The sequence below is a fragment of the Bos taurus genome, chromosome 14, assembly GCF_002263795.3.
Source record: "Bos taurus isolate L1 Dominette 01449 registration number 42190680 breed Hereford chromosome 14, ARS-UCD2.0, whole genome shotgun sequence".
NCBI classification, from domain to species: domain Eukaryota; kingdom Metazoa; phylum Chordata; class Mammalia; order Artiodactyla; family Bovidae; genus Bos; species Bos taurus.
This window is the reverse complement of record NC_037341.1, coordinates 8084291-8106271: the sequence shown is the minus strand read 5'-3', so window position 1 is coordinate 8106271 and position 21981 is coordinate 8084291. Positions and strand designations below refer to the sequence as shown.

The 21981-nt window shown below is 51.9% G+C and overlaps 1 protein-coding gene across 2 annotated transcripts in view; it reads right to left on the bottom strand.

Moving 5' to 3' along the window:
• NDRG1 (N-myc downstream regulated 1) overlaps positions 1-21981 on the bottom strand; it is a 56358-nt gene that overhangs the window by 23336 nt on the left and 11041 nt on the right. The window contains 4 exon segments of one of the 2 annotated variants that reach the window (NM_001035009.3): positions 1398-1518; positions 3231-3336; positions 16960-16995; positions 20871-20951. In NM_001035009.3, the coding sequence (NP_001030181.2) occupies positions 1398-1518; positions 3231-3336; positions 16960-16995; positions 20871-20933 (326 nt within the window). In that variant the 5' untranslated portion in view covers positions 20934-20951. 2 annotated transcript variants of the gene reach the window in all.

Genomic DNA, 21981 nt, shown 5'->3' with positions numbered 1-21981 from the left:
GTAGCCCACCAGGCTCCTCTGGCCGTGGGATTCTCCAGGCGAGAATACTGGAGTGGGTAGCCATTCCCTTCTCCAGGGGATCTTTCCAACCCAGGAATCGAACCCGGGTCTCCTGCAATACAGACAGAATCTTTACCATCTAAGCTACCAGGGAAGCCCCAACACAATACCGTAAATCGTCTATGCTTAGGTGCTCAGTCGTTTCTGACGCTTTGAGACCCCATGGACTATAGCCCACCAGGCTTCTACATCCATGGGATTTCCCAGGCAAGAATACTGGAGTGGGCTACCACTTCCTTCTCCAGGGGATCTTGCCGAACCAGGGATCCAACCTGCGTCTCTAGCATCTCTTGCATTGGCAGGCGGATTCTTTAACACTGTGCCACCTGGGAAGTCCTGCAAATCAACTATACTCCAACAAATTGTTTCAGTAAAAAAAAAAAAAAGGAAAGAAAAAAAAGGATAATTCAGAATAGTAACCAAAAAAGGAGATCTCTTTGTGGAGACCAAGAAGGCCTCTTCTGGGAGACTTTAAACCCAAGAACCTGCTCCCACGTTGGTTTGATCACACCATGGCAGGATTCTGCCTCTCCTGTGTGACCCTGACTGTCCAGTACATTCATTAAGCCTGGCCTCAGTCTCACAGCCAGAACTGAAAGGCCATGCCAGTCGCACACCACGGGGGAGCAGGAAGTGTAGACAACCACGAACAAGGTAGCCTGATGTTCCCAAGAGGGGATGAGCCTTAGATTCAGCAGACTGGGCTCAAACCCGATCACCCCCCTCCTCCGGTTAAACTAGTCGCACAGCCTTGAGCAAGGCAGTCAACCTCTCCATGCCTCAGTTTCTCCATCTAGAGAATGGTGCTACCAGCACTGGTTATATAAGGATTAAATGCAAATAACATTTGCAAATAAAGATGATTAAGCCTGGTCACAGGACGTATTTCATCAATATTACTTCCAACAACGCTCTTTTTCTGCCCAACTTTCTAGATCTTTCTGCTAACCATTTCATCTTGTCAAGAACCTCTCTCACTTCAGTCCTGTCTAGATCACAAACACCTATTAAAAAGTCAGCCTAAACGGGCTGCTGTGAGGCCAGGGACAGGGTGTCCAGAGGGGTGGGGGATGGGGAGTTAGTGTATGACGCTTGTGGGGCTTCAGTTTAGGCTCATAAAAAAGTCCTGGAGATGATGGTGGTGATGGCTGCACCACAGTGTCAATGTACTTAACACACTGAAAAATGGCTAAACATGGTAAATGTAAGTTATATACATTTTATTACAATAAAAAAGAAAAAAGTTAAAACCCAGCCAAGGCCTCCCCCTACTGCCTGTTTCCACCCTACACGGCTTTCCTGCCCCTCTCCCGGGGCCCAAGGCTCCCTGCTCTTACCCCGTGGGGAAGGACGCAGCGCCGTCCTGCTGGCCGGGGGCATCCACGTGGCAGACGGCAAAGTGCTGGGTGATCTCCTGCATGTCCTCGGAGTTGAAGAGAGGGTTGTAGCAGGTTTTGTCTGGAGAAGAGGCAGGCGAGAGAGCAGAGGAAGAAGTTAGGAGGGAATGAAGTCTGCGTCCATTCTGTTTCACGCCTACACGGCAGACAGAAGGAACTTTCAAGAATGGTCACCTTTTATTTCGCACTGTCCTCTGCTGATAAAAGGCTAGAAGCCCGCGCACCACAGTGAAGAGTAGCCCCACTCTCTGCAACTAGAGAAAGCCTGCACAGAGCAATGAAGACCCAGCGGAGCCAATAAATACAATTTTAAAAAAGGGACCTAGCATGGGATCTGGTACAGATGGTTATGGCTATGGGGAAGACATGTCGGAAAAGATGAGATTGATAAAAGGAATGAGAGTGAAGGACAAAATCAGTTTTCCGTGACTGACATCACTCCTAGCCTCAGGGTCTTAAGAAGCTGTGGCAAAAAAAATGTCAGTCAGGCAGTCTGCTGATCAAGAATTGAGCAAACACCCAGCCTGCAACACACACTAGACTAGGAAGGCCTATAAGTTCCTTCCTAATCATCACAGTACCATTTCTGCTTTCTGAAACTGTAATGTTAAGTTGATCTTATTTCGGGCCCCCTCCATCAGTAAAAAGCCCACCTTTGGTAACACTTCCTGGTAATCATAAGAATCCACAGTCTAAACATTCACAGCAGCAGCATATGCACAATAGTCCAAACGAGGGAGCAGGACAAATGCCCAACAGCTGGGAACAGATAAGTCATCTGTGCTGGGTCCACACCTCGGGGTCTCATTCAGAGAACAGAGTACTAATACATGGTACAATGTGGACGAATCAGAAAAAGCCAGACAGGAAGCCCACATTTTGTGTGATTCCACTGATAAAAAAACGTCCAAAGCAGGCAGATCTTAGGGACAGAAGGCAGACTGAGTGGAGGCCAGGGGTTGGAGGGCATGGGAGATTGGGTGACAGGTAAAAGGACAGGCTTCCCTGGGGGCTCAGACAGTAAGAACTTGCTTGCAATGCAGGAGTCCCGAGTTCAATCCCTGAGTCGGGCAGATCCCCTGGAGGAGAGAATGGCTACCCACTCCAGGATCCTCGCTTGAAGAATTCCATGGACAGAGAGGATAGTCCAGGAGGTCGCAAAGAGTCAGACATGACTGAGCAACTAACGCTTTCACTTCACTTGTCAAAACTGCTCTAAAACGGATTGTGTTGGTGGTTACACAATCCTGTGAAAATACGAAAATCTACAGCATGCTTTCAGTAAAAGCAGTCCCTGTCACACATGCTGACGGCAGAGGGCTCCTGAGCTCCCAGCCTCTCCAGGCCCCTGGGCAGTGCACTCCAGGCTTGTCCAGTCTGTAGCAAGAATTCTTCCCAGAACATCTCCAGGAAGTCCCCTGCATGTTAAGTTGCTTCAGTCGTGTCCAACTCTCTGCGACCCCGTGGACTATAGTCCGTCAGGCTCCTCTGTCCGTGAGATTCTCCAGGCAAGAATACTGGAGAGGGTTGCTATTTCCTGCTCCAGGGAATCTTCCCAACCCACGGATGGAAGCTGCATCTCTTTGGTCTCCTGCGTTGGCAGGTGGGTTCTTTGTCACTAGCACCACCCATAGTGAGAGTTCTTCCCAGAACAGCTCCAGGAATTCCCAGCAAAAGAGAAAGATCTGGACGCCCCCGCAGCCGCCCTTCCTAGCTGACTGTGTCCCCCAGCCCTGGGGGGAACTGGCTCACCCAGAACTCCTCAGAACTTACGGTTCATCCCAATGTCGTGGTAGGTCAGGATGACGGGCCGGTTCCCCTTGGGGGTCCCACAAAGCGTGACGTGAATGGAGCCATGCAAAGTCTCAATGTCCTGCTCCTGGGGAGAGAATAGACAGACGGGCCTGTCATGTGGGACGTGAAGCCATGGTGTGGCTGTAATTACTGCCTGCAGACACCCAGCGCGTGCCACTGCGGTTTGCAGAAGCTTCTCATTTGGTCCTGGGCTTTGAGTGGCAGGTCTCTCTGGCTACAGAAATCACTCACAGAAGCAGAGATGGACTGGGGGGGTGACCACGGAAACCCACCCATCCCATCCCTTGCGGTCAGTGGTTGCCAATCTGAAGACCTTGACTCAAAAATAAAGAAATACACCCCAATTCTCAGGTTCCACCTTGACAGCAGAAAAGCTCATTATCTGTGCTTTTAACAAAAACTCTCTCCCTTCTCCATCCATCTCTGTCTGAGTGATGCAAGGTCTCACAAGGCTTCCTCTTTGAAGACACCTGAAGCATCTCCTGGGCTGTACCTTGCTTCTATGAAATGGGAAGTATAATAGAGCCTCCTGGGGAGGGTGAGTGCTTTACAGGGGATGGTACTGGGTGTACCAGGCTCCCTCCTAGTACCCAGGCCTGCCCTCAGCACAGGGGTCCCAGCCTTATGCCCCCCCAAAAATGAGTCCCTCATTTCCCCAGCCCTCTCTTCCTCTAAGTGCCTGCATTACAAGCGCTGGAAAAATCCACAGAGGATGCAGTATGGTCCGGCCCCCAGTGGGGGCCACAGGTCATCTGCCGGGCCCAGCCCTGGCTCTAAAGCCACCATGGGAACAATGGTTCATTGTGGGGGCTGCATTCTCCATTGTCTCTTCAGCTGACCCACATGGCGCCCTCTAAAAATAGGCCAGGCCGGGCAGTGTCCCCACTGGCTTGGGGCATCAGGGTTCAAACCCAAGCTCGGCCTTTTCCCAAGCCCTCTGAGACACTGGAGATCCATCTGTAAGACAGGAGGTAGCCACCCACCCTGGGTTCCTCAGCAGAGGAGATAACCTTGGACAGGGAAACAGAGCCAGGTGAGAGAGGGCTGTCCTGGACAGGACTCAGGGCAGAGGAGTTAATGTCCTCTTCCTTGTCGCATCTTTTCCAGTGGCATGTATCTGCTTCTTAGCCACCTCCCCAAACGGCCTGCAGATTTCCAGGGAGAAAGGGTGACTCTGCCCTCCACAGGGTCTGGCCTGGAGAAGGTGCTTAGAGATTTATGCAAAGGAGGTCAACCCAGTCAATTCTAAAGGAAATCAACCCTGAGTATTCATTGGAAGGACTGATGCTGAATCTGAAGTTCCAATACTTTGACCACCTGACGCGAACAGTTGACTCACTGGAAAAGACCCTGATGCTGGGAAAGACTGATGCTTGGAAAGGGCAGGAGGAGAAGAGGGAGACAGAGGATGAGATGGTTAGATGGAATCACCGACTCAATGGACATGGGTTCGAGCAAACTCCAGGAGCTAGTGAAGGACAGGGAAGCCTGATGTGCTGTAGTCCATGGGGTCCCAAAGAGTTGGGCATGACTGAGCGACTAAACTGAACTGAACTGTAGCCAAAGGTGGTCAGAAGATTCAGTTCTGGCTGAAATGTCAGCAGAAGTTTCTGGAGCTTTGAGGAGAAATTTTTTTTAAAGAGTCAGACTTGGCCTTTTGAGTTTTTCCTTTCACCCATCTACCTGCCTACTACTTGGAACACAGATGTGATGCTTGGGGATTCAGCAGTGATCTTATGAGCATAAGGACAAAAGCTCCATGCTCAGGATGACAGAGCAGGAAGCTGGAAGAAGTCTGAGACGGGTGACATTTATGGTCTGCTGTACTAGTCCTTCTGGGTCGGCACAAATGTCAAACTTTACCCTCTTTAGGGTACTGTGTGTTCGATGATACTAATTCCAATCCTACACTCACCCTGCGACCCTGGCCAAGTTACCAGACTTCTCTGAGAATTCCTTCCCTCAGCCGTAAACCAAAGTCAAGAACAAACCCATCTGCTTATGGAGATGCTCCTAAGACTAAAACCGTGGTAGGGACTGGACATTGCAATGTCTCTCTGCAGGCTAGCTGTTCCAGTTGCCTCTCCAGAGACAATTACTGTCAAGCTACAAAGACCAGCTCCCAGGGTTTAAGTCAACTGGCTGAATGATCTAGGAGAGCTCTGAGTTCTGCTGCCGCCACCTCCCTCCATAATCCGCCTGCTCAGCAGGCGCTGAGGAGACGCTGAGCACGCTGGACTCTAAGAGGATGACACACTTACCCAGGCTCCAAGTCAGCTGGCACACTGGGCTGCCCCTCCCCTCAGTCTAGCAAGCCTCCGTCAAGGCACGGCCTGCAGATGGAGGGCACCCTTGGGAACAACAGGCAAAGAAAGCTGGTTTGGGGCTCATATGGTGCAGCATTAAGTCAAGGCTTGTTGAGGTGAGAAAGCCAGATCATGAGAACAGAGGCTCAGGAGAAAATGCCAAGGGCTGGCCCCACCATCATCTTTTTGTGAAATAAGGTACCCTTCCCCCATCTTCCCAGTCCCCTGCCTGGGCGCACAGTGGGGAAGGGTGGGCCTGGCTGAGCCACTGATCTCGCCCTGCCCATTGGGTAAGGAGCACGTGAGTTATGAAGACTGACAGGAGGGGTGCGTTGTAGAAGACACAATCGTATTTGCACAGAAGGACACCATCTGCTTCTGGGAAAGCTCTACAAAGCCAGGTCTGGACCCTGTGCTCCTAGGACAGCCATTTCACAGAGGACAAATGCCAGTCCCGGGGGCTGAAGCCTGGCACCCAAAGGTACACAGCTGCAGGTCATTGAGTGAAGATTCTGGACAGACCCCTGGGCCTCTAAGTCTTGATCTCTGGCCCACTGGGACATCTAGAAGAGAAGGAGATCTCACAGAGGTCATGCTCCCTCCATTACTCAGCTTTCCTCAATGGTGTCATCACATCGAGGAACAGTCAAGAAGTTACAGTCAGGAAATGACCTGCAGTGGGTGAAAGGGTGACGGCCTGGGAATTCAGTCCAAGTCTCCAAGGAGGACAGCCTCTCTTGGATTACAGAAAGAGGAAGAGGGGAAGGAGGGCCATCCATGGAGCACAGGGAGGCCCGAGGGACTTCCCTGATGGTCCAGTGGATAAGAATCTGCCTGCCAAAGCAAGGGACGAGCATTTGACCCTTAGTCTCAGAGGATCCCACATGCCAGGGGGCAGAGAAGCCCGTGTGCCAAAACTACAGAAGCCTACAAGGAAGAGCAGCCCCTGCCTGCCTCAACTGGAGAAAGCCTGCGTGCAGCAATGAAGACCTAGTGCAACCAAAAACATAGGACCAGTTCAGTTCAGCCACTCAGTCGTGTCCGAATCTTTGCTACCCCATGGACTGCAGCATGCCAGGCTTCCCTGTCCATCACCAACTCCTGGAATGTGCTCAAACTCATGTCCATCGAATTGGTGATGCCATCTAGCCAATGATACATAAAACAAAAAAGATTCTAATACATCTCTTTTCAAAAACGTTTATAGTCAAACAGAATCCTTGGAGTTGGTTCTTGGACATGAGTGTGCCTTCTCTCCAGATTGCTGGACTCCTGAATAAAGCAACCTTTCCTTTTCAACCAACCCTTGTATCTCAAGGATTGGCTTTTGAATGGCAAGCAGCCGAACACAGGGTGCCTAACCTGTGTTCCGTTAACAGCATCACAGCAGATTTTTTAAAATTGATTTATTGCTCTGTTGCTCTCCTACTCTCCCCAATATGCAGAAGTTAGAAACAAATTAATAAAAAAAATATAGCTTATGTAGTCACTAAAAAAAAAAAAGATCCTAATACATCTTTAAAAAAAAAATAGGAGGCATGCATGCTGAGTCTGAAGCAGTGACAGAGTGCGACAGTCATGACACCTCGGGGACAGTGCTTCTGCCCCCATTGTTACAGATTAGAAGACTGAGCCCCTAGGAGGTCAGGCGATGGGCTGAAGATACAGGGCTAGCAGAGGCAGAGCTGCCCCGCACCCGCTCTGTCCAGGACACCTATTTATTCCTCAGGACCAGGAGATGGGCGTGTACACGAGGTCAGTCTGATGGCCTGGACTGGACAGACCTGGCGAGCCGATAGGAGCCCCACCACGAGGCTGCTGCAGGCGAGGCGTTCCTGACCCCTCCACCAGGACAGTGTTCCCAGGAAACCTGGGAGGAGGGCAGAGGGGTTAAGCCTCACTTGGCGCTGACCCAGATGCGTGCCACTGCCATCTGTCACGCTCTGTCTCAGCGGCTTCCTCGGAAGTGAGGCTGGGGGCAGGCGGGGACGGAAAACGGTGGGTTGAGGATTTCCAAGCCTCTGAGTTCTGCCCACCTTCAGTCAGGGGGCAGGAAAACAAGAAGCAATTGTGTGCAAAGAAAGACATTCGTAAAAGGTCACCGTTTCCATTTTCCCTGTGAGTTGATCTGCTTTCAAGAGATGGGGGGGCGGAAATCAACTCCTCTACAGGCGGGAATCAGACCCCCTCCCCACCCCGGCAGGCCCAGCTCCACCAGACTGGGAGCTCCAGAGCAGGAGAGGGACCCCAGGAGACCCTCCAGCCCCCACCCCTCCTGCCCAGCCTCCTCCATCCCCTCCACCCCCAGGCCCTGCGGGTAACATCAGCTCATTGCCCGGAGATCCCTGGTGAGCACACAAACACAGATTCCCATGGAAACCACATCAAATCAAACCATCCAAATAACTAAAGATCCAGGTGGAAGGAATTAGAAAGAGCAAATCCACCAAGAGGGGCCAAAGGAAGTGACCCAGCCCCTGGGCGGGGGGAGCTACGAGCAGTGAGCTGAGATCTGCCGCCCCCACCAGCTCGAGGGACTGAGTCAGGCTTTGCCGTCTAGCTTATCATTGTGTGACCCTAGGCAAATCCCTTACACCCTCTCTGACCTTGTCCCTTCAACAAGGATGCCAACAATACCTCTTGTAAAGGATTGTTTTGAGGGTTAAGTGAGATGATGCAGGAAAAGAGGTCAGCACAGTGTGTGACATACAGCTAGTGCTCGAGACATCAGCTCTTACAGCGCCCAAATAGACAGAGGGACCACCTTTAAGACTATCGCAGTAGTACCCTCTGACCAGTTTCTTAACATCTCCACTCTGGTCTCTTACCTGCAAAGCAAAGGTCACTTCCCACCTTAGCAAGAAAGCCCTGAGACAATGGACGGACACAATACCCCGCCTCAGGGGCTTTCCACAAAGCCTCCCCACCTGCAGCAGAAGGGGCAGGGCTGGATCAGTAAGCATCTGCCAGCTCCGATAGTCCCGGATTCTAGAATTCTAGCCAAAGAAAATAAACCAGAACTCAAAGTACTTCCACTTTCCCCACTCATCAAATTTGCAAACACTACTGCTTAGGCTGATGCCAGACCCATCTCTGCAGAGCCAGATCAAACCACTTCCTTCCTGCAGCCCCAGCACCCCAGGCCAGCAGCCCACCCAGCTCCATGCTCTGAGGGCATCAAAGCCCCTCCAAGTGAAGGACAGAGCAGGATCTCAAGAACTGCTGGCAGAATATCACATGCCTGGCCAGGCACCCATCGACCTGCCCTAAAACAGCACCCAGGCCAGAACAAACTGCCCATTTCAGGTGACATCAGCCAGGATGAGATAAGGCCCAGATGCCATCAGCTCTGGAGGCTAAGCCGTCTCCTGAGACAGCAGCCATGAGGCTATTTCTTACTGAGGACCTTTGGGCTAACTGTATGTATTTTGATTTGTGCACACACACACACACACACAAAGTTCTTGACCACTTTGGGAAAGGAAACGAGTCGGCCCCCATTTGGCTAAAATGCTGAAGCACCAAATATTCCTCGAAAAATAACACTGGCTGCTTTGGGACACTCACAGTGAAGAAGAGCAGCCTCCTTCAACTCAACCGCCAAGAACTGCCCAGAAGGGACTCTATTCCATGAGCCTCAAGGACCAACTAAATGAACATGTAAAAGTGGACTGCCGTTAAGGCACATCGATGCTCCAGCCCTTACATCAGGTCCCTGTCCAGGGTTTAAACATAAACCCACGGGAGCACTGTTTGGATTAGCTACCTGGCCAGATCTTTTCTGATAAAAAAATTGCAAAGGTAAACTGGAACCTAGTCCATAAAACGTAGATTGGCCATTCTGGGGGTTAGTCCTGCAGTATATGTCCTGGTTGACAGAGTCGATCTGGGGCAGAGCTGGGTTCAGTGGGGCCCCTTCACAGCTCTTGGCCATGGGAAAGCCTCGGTTTCCTCATCTGTCAGGCAGGCATGAGGGTGCAAGTCTCAAAAGATTCCAACAAAAGAACCTGGGAAGGCCTGGGCCTGGCCTGGCTCATCAGAGAAGCTGAAGCCCACCGTAGGCAGGAGCGCCTATGTGAATCTGAGGTCAGGGTGTGCATGCGAGTCCCCGGGCTGGGACGCCCATCAGCTACCCTTGAGCAAGATGCTGTCAGTCTCTGCTCCTGGCGCTGTGAGCCGTAACCCGTCAGGACCCAGAGAACATCAGCCTTTACAGTATGATGAATCTTCTAAAGGATGCCCTTCAAAAGTGACTCACACCCACGGTTTTAGAGACTGCTGGAAATCTGTGGGAAACCTTCATAAACATTGTGAGTCAACCGGATCCAGGAGCCAAATCCAAATGAATATAGTTTTATCCAAAGATCTTTTCGGAAGCAACCTTGACAAAGCGTCACTTGGTACTCAGATTTAGCTCAAATATTGTGGTTCATTGATAAGGTGGGCTTCCCTGGTGGCCCAGTGGTAAAGAATCTGCCTGCCAATGCAGGAGACACAGGTTCAGTCCCCGGGTTGGGAAGATCCCCTGGAGAAGGAAATGGCAACTCACTCCAGCATTCTTGCCTGGAGAATCCCATGGACGGAGGGACTTGGTGGGCTTCAGTCCATGGAGTCGCAGAGTCGGACACAACTCAGCGACTAAACAACAAATCAGTAAGGTGGAGTCTATCAGCAGCTTACAGCAAGAAGACTCAGAATCCGAGCCAGGGGGCCCTCTGCGTGTGCTGTCGCCTTTGAATAGGTGATCGGTCCCTACTCTTCTGTCACGGGAGTCCACATTTCCCTCAGGTCTCAGTCCAGTATCACCTGCTCCAAAAGCCCTTCCCGACCCCTCAGCCGAAGTCCTCACCCCATCACGGCAGCCTGCGCCATTGTCCTCCAAGCCCCGACGGTAGCCCAATTTGTCATCTTGCTCAATGGATCACAGGTGCCCCACTCCACCCCACCTCGGCTTCTAAGGACTCAGGAGGAATGGCTGCAATCCCAGCTTTATCCCCAATCCCCCTACACCGTGACCTCAGGCAAGTGACTGAATCTCTGTGCACTCAGGCTGTCCATCTGTCAGAGGCAGACAGGATTCGTGGTGAGCAGCAGGAATGCCAAACGGGCAGCTCACTCAGAACGGTGCTGAGCAATATACTCCTTTAGAACTGACTTCCCTGGAAATGGGGTCACTGCCTGTCACACTCGCCCCTGTATCCCCAGCACCGAAGACGATGCCAGGCACAAAGCAGGCGTTTGTGAAAGGGACAAAGGCAAGCACAGTCGGAAAAATGCCTCCAGCTCCCAGGAGAGCTCTGGGATCCAGTGGGAGGGCTCGGCCCAGGCTGATGACCCTCATCCTGCCTCCCCGGCCCCTTGCCCAGGCTTTCGTCCTCTGCGGTATTCAGGTCCTCACTCTGCTGATGTCCAGAGGATGTAGAACCCCCCACACCCTTCCCTAGCCACCCTCAGGTCCACCGGTGCAGACGGGTGGGCCCCACCTTTGTTCTCTGCTGTGCCTCCCACCTGTGCCAGGGGCAGAAGCAAGTGGCAGAGCTCTGTAAACGGTCACAAGTGACACAAAAGCAACGAATTATCTTCATGGGGAACAGACAAACTACGTCTTCGAGGTTCCTCCCATGACCAAAATTTTAGAAATCTATGGCCCGCAAAGAGATCAAACCAGTCCCTCCTAAAGGAAATCAACCCTAAATATTCATTGAAAAGACTGATGCTGAAACTGAAGCTCCAATATTTTGACCATCTGATGCAAAGAGCCGACTCACTGGAAAAGACCCGGATGCTGGGAAAGACTGAGGGCAGGAGGGGAAGGCGTCGACAGAGGATGAGATGGTTGGATGACATCAGTGACTCAATGGACCTGCGTTTGAGCAAACTCCAGGAGATAGTGAAGGACAGGGAAGCCTGGCGTGCTGCACTCCATGGGGTCGCAATGAGTCAGACACCACTTAGCGACTGAACAGCAAACACAATGACCAGAGGACCCAATAATTTCACTTTTGGGTATGTATGCAAAACTGAAAGCAGAGTCACGAATGGATGCTGGACATCTGTGTTCCCAGCAGCACTAATCACGACACCCAAAGGATGGAAGCAGCCCAAATGTCCACTGGTGGATAAAAGGATAAGCAAGATGCAGCCTGGACATAAAACAGAGCAGTAGTACTCAGGCTTAAAAAGGGATGGTGTGCTGACACTGGCTACAGTGCAGACGAAACATGAGGACGTTACGTTAAGTGAAACAAGCTAATCCTGCATGATGCCACTTATGTGAGGTACTGAGAGCAGTTAAACTCCTAGAAACAGGAAGCAGAATGCTGGCTGTCAGAGGATGCAGGGAGGGGAATGGGGAATTAGTATTTCATGGGGACAAGTTACAGTTTTGCAAGATGAAAAGAGTTCTGGGGACTTCCCTGGTGGTTCAGGGGCTAAGACTCCACACTCAAAGCTCCCAATACAGGGGGCCTGGGCTTGATACCTGATCGGGGAACTAGACCCCGTGTCACAACTAGGAGTTTGCATGCTGCAACTAAGACCCAGCATAGCCAAAGTCCATGGGATTTTCCAGGCAAGAATACTGGATGGGTTGCCATTTCCTCCTCCAGGGGATCTTCCAAACCCAGGGATCGAACCAAAATCTGCTGCATCTTAAACAAATAAATATTTAAGAAAAAAAAGATGGAAAGAGTTCTGGGGGTTGCCAAGGGGTAGGAGGTGGGGAGAGGGATGGATTGGGAGTTTAGGGTAAGTAGATGTATACGATTGTGTGTATAATGGATAATCAGCAAGGTCCTACCGTATACTGTATAGGCAACTATATTCAATATCTTGAGTTAAAGCATAATGGAGAGGGAAAGAAAGTGAAAGTCACTAAGTCGTCTCTGACTCTTTGTGACCCCAAGGACGATACAGTTCATGGAATCCTCCAGGCCAGAATACTGGAGTGGGTAGCCTTTCCCTTCTCCAGGGGATCTTCCCGATCCAGGGATCAAACCCAAGTCTGCTGCATTGCAGGCAGATTCTTTACCAGTTAAGTCACTAGGGAAGCCCAAGAATACTGGAGTGGGTTGCCATTTCCTCCTCCAGGGGATCGTCCTGACCGCGCGTCTCCTGCATCTCCTGTATTATAGGAGGAGTCTTTGCAGCTAAGCCATCAGAGAACCCCTACATTACATATGTATTTCAACACAAAAAACAGTTGGAAAAACCGGGTGTGTTATTGGGCCAACACTGACTGGGAAACATCACGCCAGGTTCCTCTATACAAGCTGGAGTTTTGGTCTCCATGTGGCAGATGGGGAAACTGAGGCCTAAGGGAGGTGAAGCATCTTGCTCTGGGCCAGGCAGCCAGGAACGGGCAAACCTGGCTCTTGAATACGCCGAGTCTGGGTGACTCTGTGGCCTCGACCCTGGGGGAGACGGACATTACAAGGCTGCTGCAGGAAGGCAAAACCACAGACCTGATGGCTGCTTCCTGCGGAAGACGGGGACAGGGACAAGGGCTGACATTTCAGTGACAGAGAAAGTAGATTCGTCTCCCTGCCCAGGGCCCCGCCCAGCCCAGCCCGGAATGATCAGCCAGATCCTGGGACTGCCGCTCCAGCCCCACGGCCCTTGGAGCCCACCAGATAACCAGGGCCACGGCTGCCGTAGCTGTTGCGTCTTTCCAGTCCTTCCACCCTGGGACCCTATCTTCACAATGGTGGGAAATGGCCAGACAAGGATCCGATGTCATCCCTGTTAGCTCCCCCACCGCACAGCACTGCACAAGCGATTCCCCTCTCTCTGTCCTTCAGTTTCTCCCGCTGTAGAAGGAGGGTCTGGATGAGCTAAACCCGGGACGCCTGGAGGCAGTCTATCTACCTCCCACTGTCCCCGGTGCCCCCACATGCCCAGTGTCCTGAGACAGAGACCAGTGGACGGAGCTCTGGCCTGGGGATGGGACAGACAGAGACCTCGGCCTGTGGACCACACAGTAAGAGCACAAGCTCCCTCTCTGCTTAGACAGATTTGGGAGTGATGCCCAGTTCCACCCTCTAGCCTCAGTTTCCCCATCTGAGTGATGGGGATAATGGCACTTCTGCTTATGCTACTGTGGAGGTGTTAAGTGAGATACTGGCTGGGGAGCCCTTAGCAGAGGGCGCGGCTCACAGGAAGCATCGCTAAGCCAGCGGCATCAGGTGACGCAGAACAGGAGGCTCTCAAAGCTGGGAGAGAGAAGGCCCGGGGTCTGGTGCCACCTCCCTCTCACTGCAGGGGGACCTCTGCCAAGTGACTTCCCAGCCCCGATTCTCTTCTTAAACCAGCCCAATAAAGAGCATGACAGGAGGCCATGTCCCTCCGCTCCTTGAGGACCAAGGTCTGTGTACTGGGTGCTGAAGCAGCCAGTGAAGTGAGGGGTTCAGGTCCCCCCACCCTCTGATGGCCTAGAAGGGCAGGGAGCTGATAGTCTGAGTCACAGTGGGAAGAGGAACCAGACACAGCGGGTGATGGTGGGGGTGGGTGACTAGCCTTTGTCCCAGGGCCTGAGTTACTCACAGCCTCCACTCCTGGCTCAAGTCTCAGACCCTAGGGAGCAGCCCCACCCATCCCAGGGCCCACTCTCTGTTCCTCTGCACAAAAGGTGGGCTGAGCCCACCAGGTGGCCTGGCTTCCAGCTCTAGAGGGGCTGCAGATTCAGCCAAGACCACCCGGCTGACGTTCCCACCTGCAATGACCCCAGAGGAGAAAGTGTGCCTGGAGGTCTGATAACGTTTCCTCCTATTCCCCAGGGACCTGTGCCGGAGGGAGCTGGTGGCTCAGGAGGTCCCCAGACTTCAGAGTCTAATGATCACCTCCACACATCCATCCATGCCTGTAACCTGCATTCTTGCAGAGAGCGTGGCCTCTGCTTCCTGAGCAGTAAACACAGCCCTGAACAGCACTGGAGTCTGAGTTACATCCAGGAGAGAGGGGAACATGAAATCTGGGGGGCCTCCTTGGCTGTGTGACTTGAAGGCACTGCTCATCTGTAGTAAGACGATAGCAGAACCCCCCTGCCCCGACCAGGGCTCTTATGAAGAGTAAGTGAACACATTTGATTAAATAAGGGCAGGGTGCTTAGAACAGTGCCTGGCACACTGCTGCTGCTGCTGCTAAGTCGCGTCAGTCGTGTCCGACTCTGTGCGACTCCACAGACAGCAGCCCACCATGCTCCCCCATCCCTGGGATTCTCCAGGCAAGAACACTGGAGTGGGTTGCCATTTCCTTCTCCAATGCATGAAAGTGAAAAGTGAAAGTGAAGTCGCTCAGTCGTGTCCGACTCTTAGCGACCCCACGGACTGCAGCCTACCAGGCTCCTCCACCCATGGGATTTTCCAGGCAAGAGTACTGGAGTGGGGTGCCATTGCCTGGCACACAGTTAGTACTCAAAAGCATCCATTCTTACGGTTGTGTTACAGATGGCGGGTAACAAGCTCAGAAGTTCTGAGTAACTTGCTCAAAGGCACATACCTTGAAAATGTCAGCTAGAATTAAATCCGGTTGACCTGACTCAGAAAGGGTAGGGGGAAAGATGCTTTTGTTCAGGATGCCACGATGTCTCAGCTGCAGCCTGACCGTGGCGAGTCTCACTGTCTGGGTGGCTCAGTTTCTTCATTCATAACATGGGGAGATGCCAGCCCTGGTCTGGGCGCATCCACTGCAGGGGTACCGAGAGGCTGGGATAGCAGCGATGCTGTAAACCCAGGCTGATGAGTCAGGGAGGCGCTCCTGAAGGATGCGAGGGTGTCTCTAGACTCAGCTGCTTTTAACCACAAACTCCTAGGGTGGAAACGACCTGTCCCGGCCCAAGCTGTCCCTGTGGCCTGCCCCAGACACCCGTTGACAGCGAGAGAGGCTCGAGGGCCCCAGGCTGCAAGGACCTCCCTCGGGCAGGGAGCTTCCCTGCCAGCTCACGGAGCCCCCTTCAAGCCAAGCCAGTGCCCCTCTGAAGTAAATGGACATGGTGGCTGCTAACCGTTGCTCAGGCCTCCTGCTCACGGCCCTGACACAGACGCTACCAGGAGGCTCGGAAAGCAGGTTTCACGGTGAAACTGCAAAGAGCACAGTACTAGCTGTGCCACCACGGACCAGGCACACCTAACCTCTGAGCCTCAGCTTCCTAAACTTGAAGAATGAAGACAGTGACCTGGGCTGTCTAAAGCTATTGGGGTTCAGTGGGGTGTGCCTGCGGAGATCAGGGGCCACGTCTGCCTGGGTGTCAGGGCCTGGTGCACAATGATAGTGCAACTGGTGTGTTCTGAACGGGCAATATAACACAGTGGGATGTGTTGACCTCAGAGGACAAATGGCTGAACAGAAACCAACACCTCGGATTCCCCAGGGTTTCCCGGGGCCCGGGGTCAGGGTGGGCTTCAGGAACAGCCAGGATGACCTGTAAACACACTAAAGCCCATGCACCTCGCCTGTGCTCTTTGCATTCGCCTCCCTGACTTCACACCAGCCAGTGTTTCCAACCCCACTCCCTCTTTCCCCTTCCTTCCAAAGACAAAGCCAAGATACACAGCCTCTGATGGATGGCAGGCCAATCACTGAAATACAAGATTCAGGAGGACCAGTTGCTCTTTGTGGGGAGGAAGGAGGTGAACGGTATGATGGAGTTGCAGGACTCAGGATGGGGCGGAAGCCGGGGTACCCATGTGATGGGCAAGCAGAGGGCCAGGTGAGCATGCCAGCCTACGCCCGGCCTGTATGAGGCCCTGTCTTCTCCGGGAAGCCCACCTGACCTGGATGTGCTCAGGCTTCTGGCCCCACCCCCAGGGCCCGGCACAGTGTGGGGGCCCACACAGCTTTGGAATAAGGAGTCCAAGACTCACATTCCCTGAGATTCTGATCCACCCCTCAGCCAAAAGAGGTCAATCCCCTCTCCTGAAAGCCTGTTCCTGGACAAACCTCCAGAGGCACCCCCCCAATCTTGCTCCCATGCCAAACCGGAGCAAAGAGGAAGCCGGAAGACCACAGAGAAGCTGGTTTCACTTTCCCATGTGGAGCCAAGAACATCAAACCTTTGCTTCCCCTATCCCCTCGCATCACAGGGTCCCAAGCCCACCCAACGTCTTGCCATTTCCTGTGCACATGCCTCCCAGCTCTGCCCAGTTCTGCAGGGTCAAAGGGGCTGCTGGATCTCTGTCCGGCTTTCACAGAGGCTAACTGGCTCCTGCTTCCTTGGTCAGAACTCAAACCCACTTCTCTCTGGGGAGAAGGAGCTGAGTGCAGGGAATCGGCTTCCATCTCTCCCCTTAGCCCTAACGTCTGAACACGGATCTAACCCATGGAAGAAAGGGGAAAGGAGAAGACAGAAAAGGCGAGGGAGAAGGGAAGCCACATCTTCTACTTGCCTGAACATCAAACTCCTGCAGGAGGCCGGTGATGGTCTATGGAGAGACAAGAGAGATGGTCAGTTTCATCACTTTCCCAGGGCAGAGAAGTAATGTCCGAACACACAGACCTCCCCATGCCCTGAGTCTATCATATCAACCCTAGGTCCTTTGTGGAGCCTATTTCTTTCCAGAGAGACTGTTTATCTCAAAGAATAGCAGTCCAACTAAAAAGGAGACACAGTAGATGGATTCCTCTTTGACTAGCACCTTGGTAAAAAAGATCTGAAGGTCTAAGCTAACCACAACTGCCTATAAACTGGTCTCTGTCTCCACCCATGTGCTACACTTTTAAAGCTCGAACTTGATCGTGTCACTGTCTTTACATCTCTTCCATGGCAGCCCACCATCTGGATTAAAATACCTCTCATGGGAGGAGAGCAGAGCATTCCCCGCCATCCAACAATCCTGACTGTCCAGCTCAAATTCCACCTTTCACCAGAGTTAGTGGCAGGCCTGGCCCAGGAAGATGGGAAAAGGGCTCTCATCCCCCGGGTGGCAGTGAAAGTACAGGTCAAAGTTGGGGCTGGAATCGCCCTCGGCCAATGCTGGCACCCTTTCCTCCCAGCTCAGGATGGAGTTCAAACACCCCCTGAAAGCTGAGCCCAGCTGGATCCACCACCACCCACCACGCAAGAAGACAGCTCAGCAGAGCAAAAGGAAAGAGAGGTGCTGGAAAGGGGAAGGGGACCCCTTTGAACAGCCAGGGGCTGGGAGTTAAAATTGTAACACCCAACTGCTGAAGGAGATTAAAGTAAGGGGCGGGATGGGGGGTGGGCATGAGACTCAAGAAGGAGATGATATATGTATGATTATGACTGATTTGCATTGTTGTATGGCAGAAACCAACACAGCATTGTAAAGCAATTTTCTTCCAATTAAAAAAAAAAAAATATATATATATATATATATATATATATATATATATAGCTTCAAATCTCCTGGGGCTGGGGTTAAGAACAGAGGGAGTGTGATAAATTCAAGTGGAAGCAAATGGCGGCCAACATACTTTGTGTATGTGTGTGTATGTGTGCGTGTGTATTGACAGGAGAGAGTAGAAAAGCTGCTTTGTACAACCCTAACCTTCACAATGTTAACAAGAGTGCAGCGGTCATTCAGATTGAGGATGGACATCAGCAAACCTAATTAAAGACACTTTGCTCAGTCAGTCTAAGGAAATGAAGGGCTTACTTCCATTTAAACCTGGAAAGAAAAGGCCAGTATCTACTTAGAGACAGACTGACATGTAACTTGGAGTTAATAACCTCCTAGATGTTTATTTCAGAAATAACATTTCCCAAGGGCAGCACTAGGCCGCCTAAAAACGTATAAACGCGGTGCGTAAACATGCATGTACCCTTGGACTCAGCGATGCCACTTGGGGAATTTATCTAAGACCTGCACATGTATGAAACGATGAACATGCAGGATCCAAAGAGTCTATGAATACCTGCAGCTCTGCTGGGAACAGTAACGTGGCCCCAGGGGTCCACATACAGGGCCCTGGTCAAACAAACGTGGTGGAGGACTGTGACGCTGGAAGGACAGAAGCAAGTACCCTATGGACTGGTGTTGGAAAGGTCTCCGACATAGATGATTAAGGAAACAAAGCAAATGTGGTATACTATTGCATGTGGTTTTTCAAAGCGGGAGGGATAAGAATATGTTAATATGGGGCTTCCCTGATGGCTCAGTGGTAAAGACTCCATCTGCCTGTGCAGGTGATACAGGTTAGATCCCTGGTCCTGGAGGGCCCCACACGCCTCAGAGCTGCTAAGCCCGTCACCCCAACTACTGAGCCTGTGGTCTAGAGCCCGGGAGCCACAGCTACTGAAACCATGTGCCCGAGAGCCCCTGCTCTGCAACAAGAGAAGCCACCGCAGTGAGAAGCCCGCACCGCAACTAGAGAAAAGCCCAGGCAGCAGCAGCGAACTAGCACAGCCAAAAATAAATCAAATAAATAAACAAAATTATTTTTAAAAGATGCTAATATGTATTTGCATCACCTGGGAGTTTTTCTGTTTCTTTTTTTCTTTTTTTTCAAGACTGTGTCAAAGATGCAGTCAGAAGAGGAAATGGATTTGAAGCATACATACATAGTGAACAGTATTGGAGTTGGCCAACTATGGGCCTCTACCTTCCTCCACCTTCTTTTTGTAAATAAAGTTTTATTAGAACACAGTAAGCCCATTGGCTTCCATACTGCCTAGGGCAGCTTCCAGGCTGTAACTGTAAAACTGAGTAGTTACAACAGAGACCATGGGTCTTCAAAGCCTAAGACACCTTCCAACTCATCCTTTACAGAAGACGTCTGCAGACCCCTCATGTGGGAATGATATCGAGGATTCTGCAGCTTCCCCTGGTCTGGCTTCTAATCCTATCCAATCGACCTTGGGAAATTCTCTTCCCATCAGAATGAGTTTCCATTATCTATATAATGGAAAATAGAAAGATGCGTCTCACCTTCATTAAGAAAAGTCCATGATATACACACACTGCTATATTTAAAATGGATAACCAACAAGGCCTGTATAATACAACTCTGCTCAATGGTATGTGGCAGCCTGGATTGGAGGGCAGTTTGGGGGAGAATGGATACATGGAAATGTGTGACTGAGTTTCTTCGCTGTTGGCCTGAAACTATTACAACATTGTTAATCAGCTATACCCTAATACAAAATAAAAAGCTAAAAAAAGAAAAGTCCACGAAATAATGGACCTAAGACAGAGCAGCCACGTGCAGAGTCATAAAGGAATTAAATGAATAAGTCCATTTGCCAGTGGTAGTTGGCCTGAGTTTGGCTCCACGCCCCACACTTTGTAACCATGTGACCGACAAAGAAGGACAAATTAACCTCCCGGAAACTCAGCTTCCTCGTCTGTAAAATGGGAACAATCACAGAACCTAGTGTCTGATCAGCCATAGCCTTATCCTTTAATTTAGCAGGAAATAACCTATGAAGTATGATTAGTCCAGAAACCCACATGCAGGGCGGGGCTGGTGTATGTTAATTATTACTCTGGAAAGCATTTAGTTGACCTCAAAGTAACCCCACTTTTGAACCCAAGCTTTACATTTTACAAAAGGTGTCTCAGCACAGGCAGTCACAAAACTCAGTGAGAACTGGGATGTGAACGTGGTTTAAAAATACAGGGTCGACCATGAAAACGAAAAGGTTTCTCACATCCATCCACAGCCGGTCCAGGACGGATCATGCCAGGCTAGGCTATACGGCAGGGGAGTCTGCTTCCAACAAGGAGGTCTTGTTGACTTGAAAGGTTTGGCCAAAAAAAGAGGGTGATAATTGCAGCAACACGAGAACACAAGCACAGCTGGTCCCCTTCAAACTGCTCCACGTGAGTTAACCCCCTCCATCCTCACCCTGGCCCCATGACACTAGTCCTAGGGTCACTGGTTTTTAAAGTTGGGGACCTGGAGCATGAAGAGGTTGAAGGATTCGCCAGTGGTCACGGAGCAGCAGAGTGCCGCAGGCAGGACCTGAACCCAGGCAGTCTGGTCCCTTAGCCACTAAGCTGGGGCAGAGCCGCTGGGCAACGGGCTTCAGGGGTAGGTTTAGAACCACAGGATGTTAAAGGTGGAGGTGCTTGGAGGAACTTGGTGAGGACAGAAAGGCCAGAGGTGGGCGAGGCACCTTAGCCCTTGCCAGCCAAGCTGGGGCCTGAACTAGAACCTCCTGGCCTTTTGCAACTGGACAAGGTGACCTGTGGAAACCAGGAAGCAGTGGACATGTGCGTATGTGTGCATGTGTATGCACACATGTGTGCATGGATGTGTGTTCCTACTGTGCACACACATATGTCCATATACGAGTGGGGATGGGAGGGGGTGTATACAGGGCTTCTCCACTTACCTCCCCTTTCTCCACCAAAGGCTTCACCTCGGCGAGGTCCACGTCCTGCAACTCCCGAGACATGTCCTTGATGTCACGTGCCTGCACAGAGACAGAGGCCAGGGGGTCAGCAATTCCGGCTGCTAGGTGTTTCCAGACAGAAGCAAAACTGAGGCCAGGGAGGAAGCCTTCACTCCCCAGACCAGCAGTTTCTACCTCCCACCCACCACCCTGACCCAGTCTTGCCCCTGGGGATGGAGGGAAGTCTGTTTCCTGGGACAGGAAACTGAGGCTTTTGGACAGCTCAGTCGGTAAAGACTTTGCCTGCAATGTGGAAGACTCAAGTTCAATCCCTGGGTCAGGAAGATCCCCTGGAGGAGGAAATGGCAACCCACTCCAGTATTCTTGCCTGAGAATCCCACGGATAGAAGAGCCTGACAAGGCTACAGTCCATGGGGTCACGAGAGGTAGACACAACTTAGCCACCTAACCACCACGGCACTCAAAACCAGGCCCTGACACCCAGGCCAGGCCCACCCACCACACCAAGGACGGATGTTTTTCTCCGCACTTTAGAAGGAGACCCACGTCGCTGCCACATCCTGAAGTCAGACAGCCCCAGCTTGACAAGCAAAAGGGGACAGAAGGTCCCTGAGGCCGGCCATGGGGAGGCATGGCATTAGCTCCCTCCTCTTCATCCCCACACCAGTGAGATATCCCCAACAGAGGGACGGCCACAGAGACAGCCCCATGTTCATCTCTGGGCAGGGTACTCTGCTCCCTGCTAGGGTGGGGTGGGGGGAGCGGGCAGGAGAAGGGACTATCTCAAGCCAAGATGACAGGACGGAGCATTTGGGAAGACTGTGAAAGAAAAAAGATCTTCAAGGCACAAAGCACTTGATGAGCCAGAGCGGGGGCAGGAAAGCAGGGGTGGGGGGCCGGGGTTGGGGCAGAGATCGGGGTGGGCCAGAAGGGGCCCTTCGGGGTCTGATGCCGGGCCAGCTGCAGGAGAACCACAAGAGCAAAACGGAGTGGAGTTCCAGCAGTGGAAATGCCACCGTAACTGACCTCCCTGGGGACCGAGGCTTGGGGGGTGACAGGTCCTGAGCACACTCCCTCCTGGGGGGCTCAA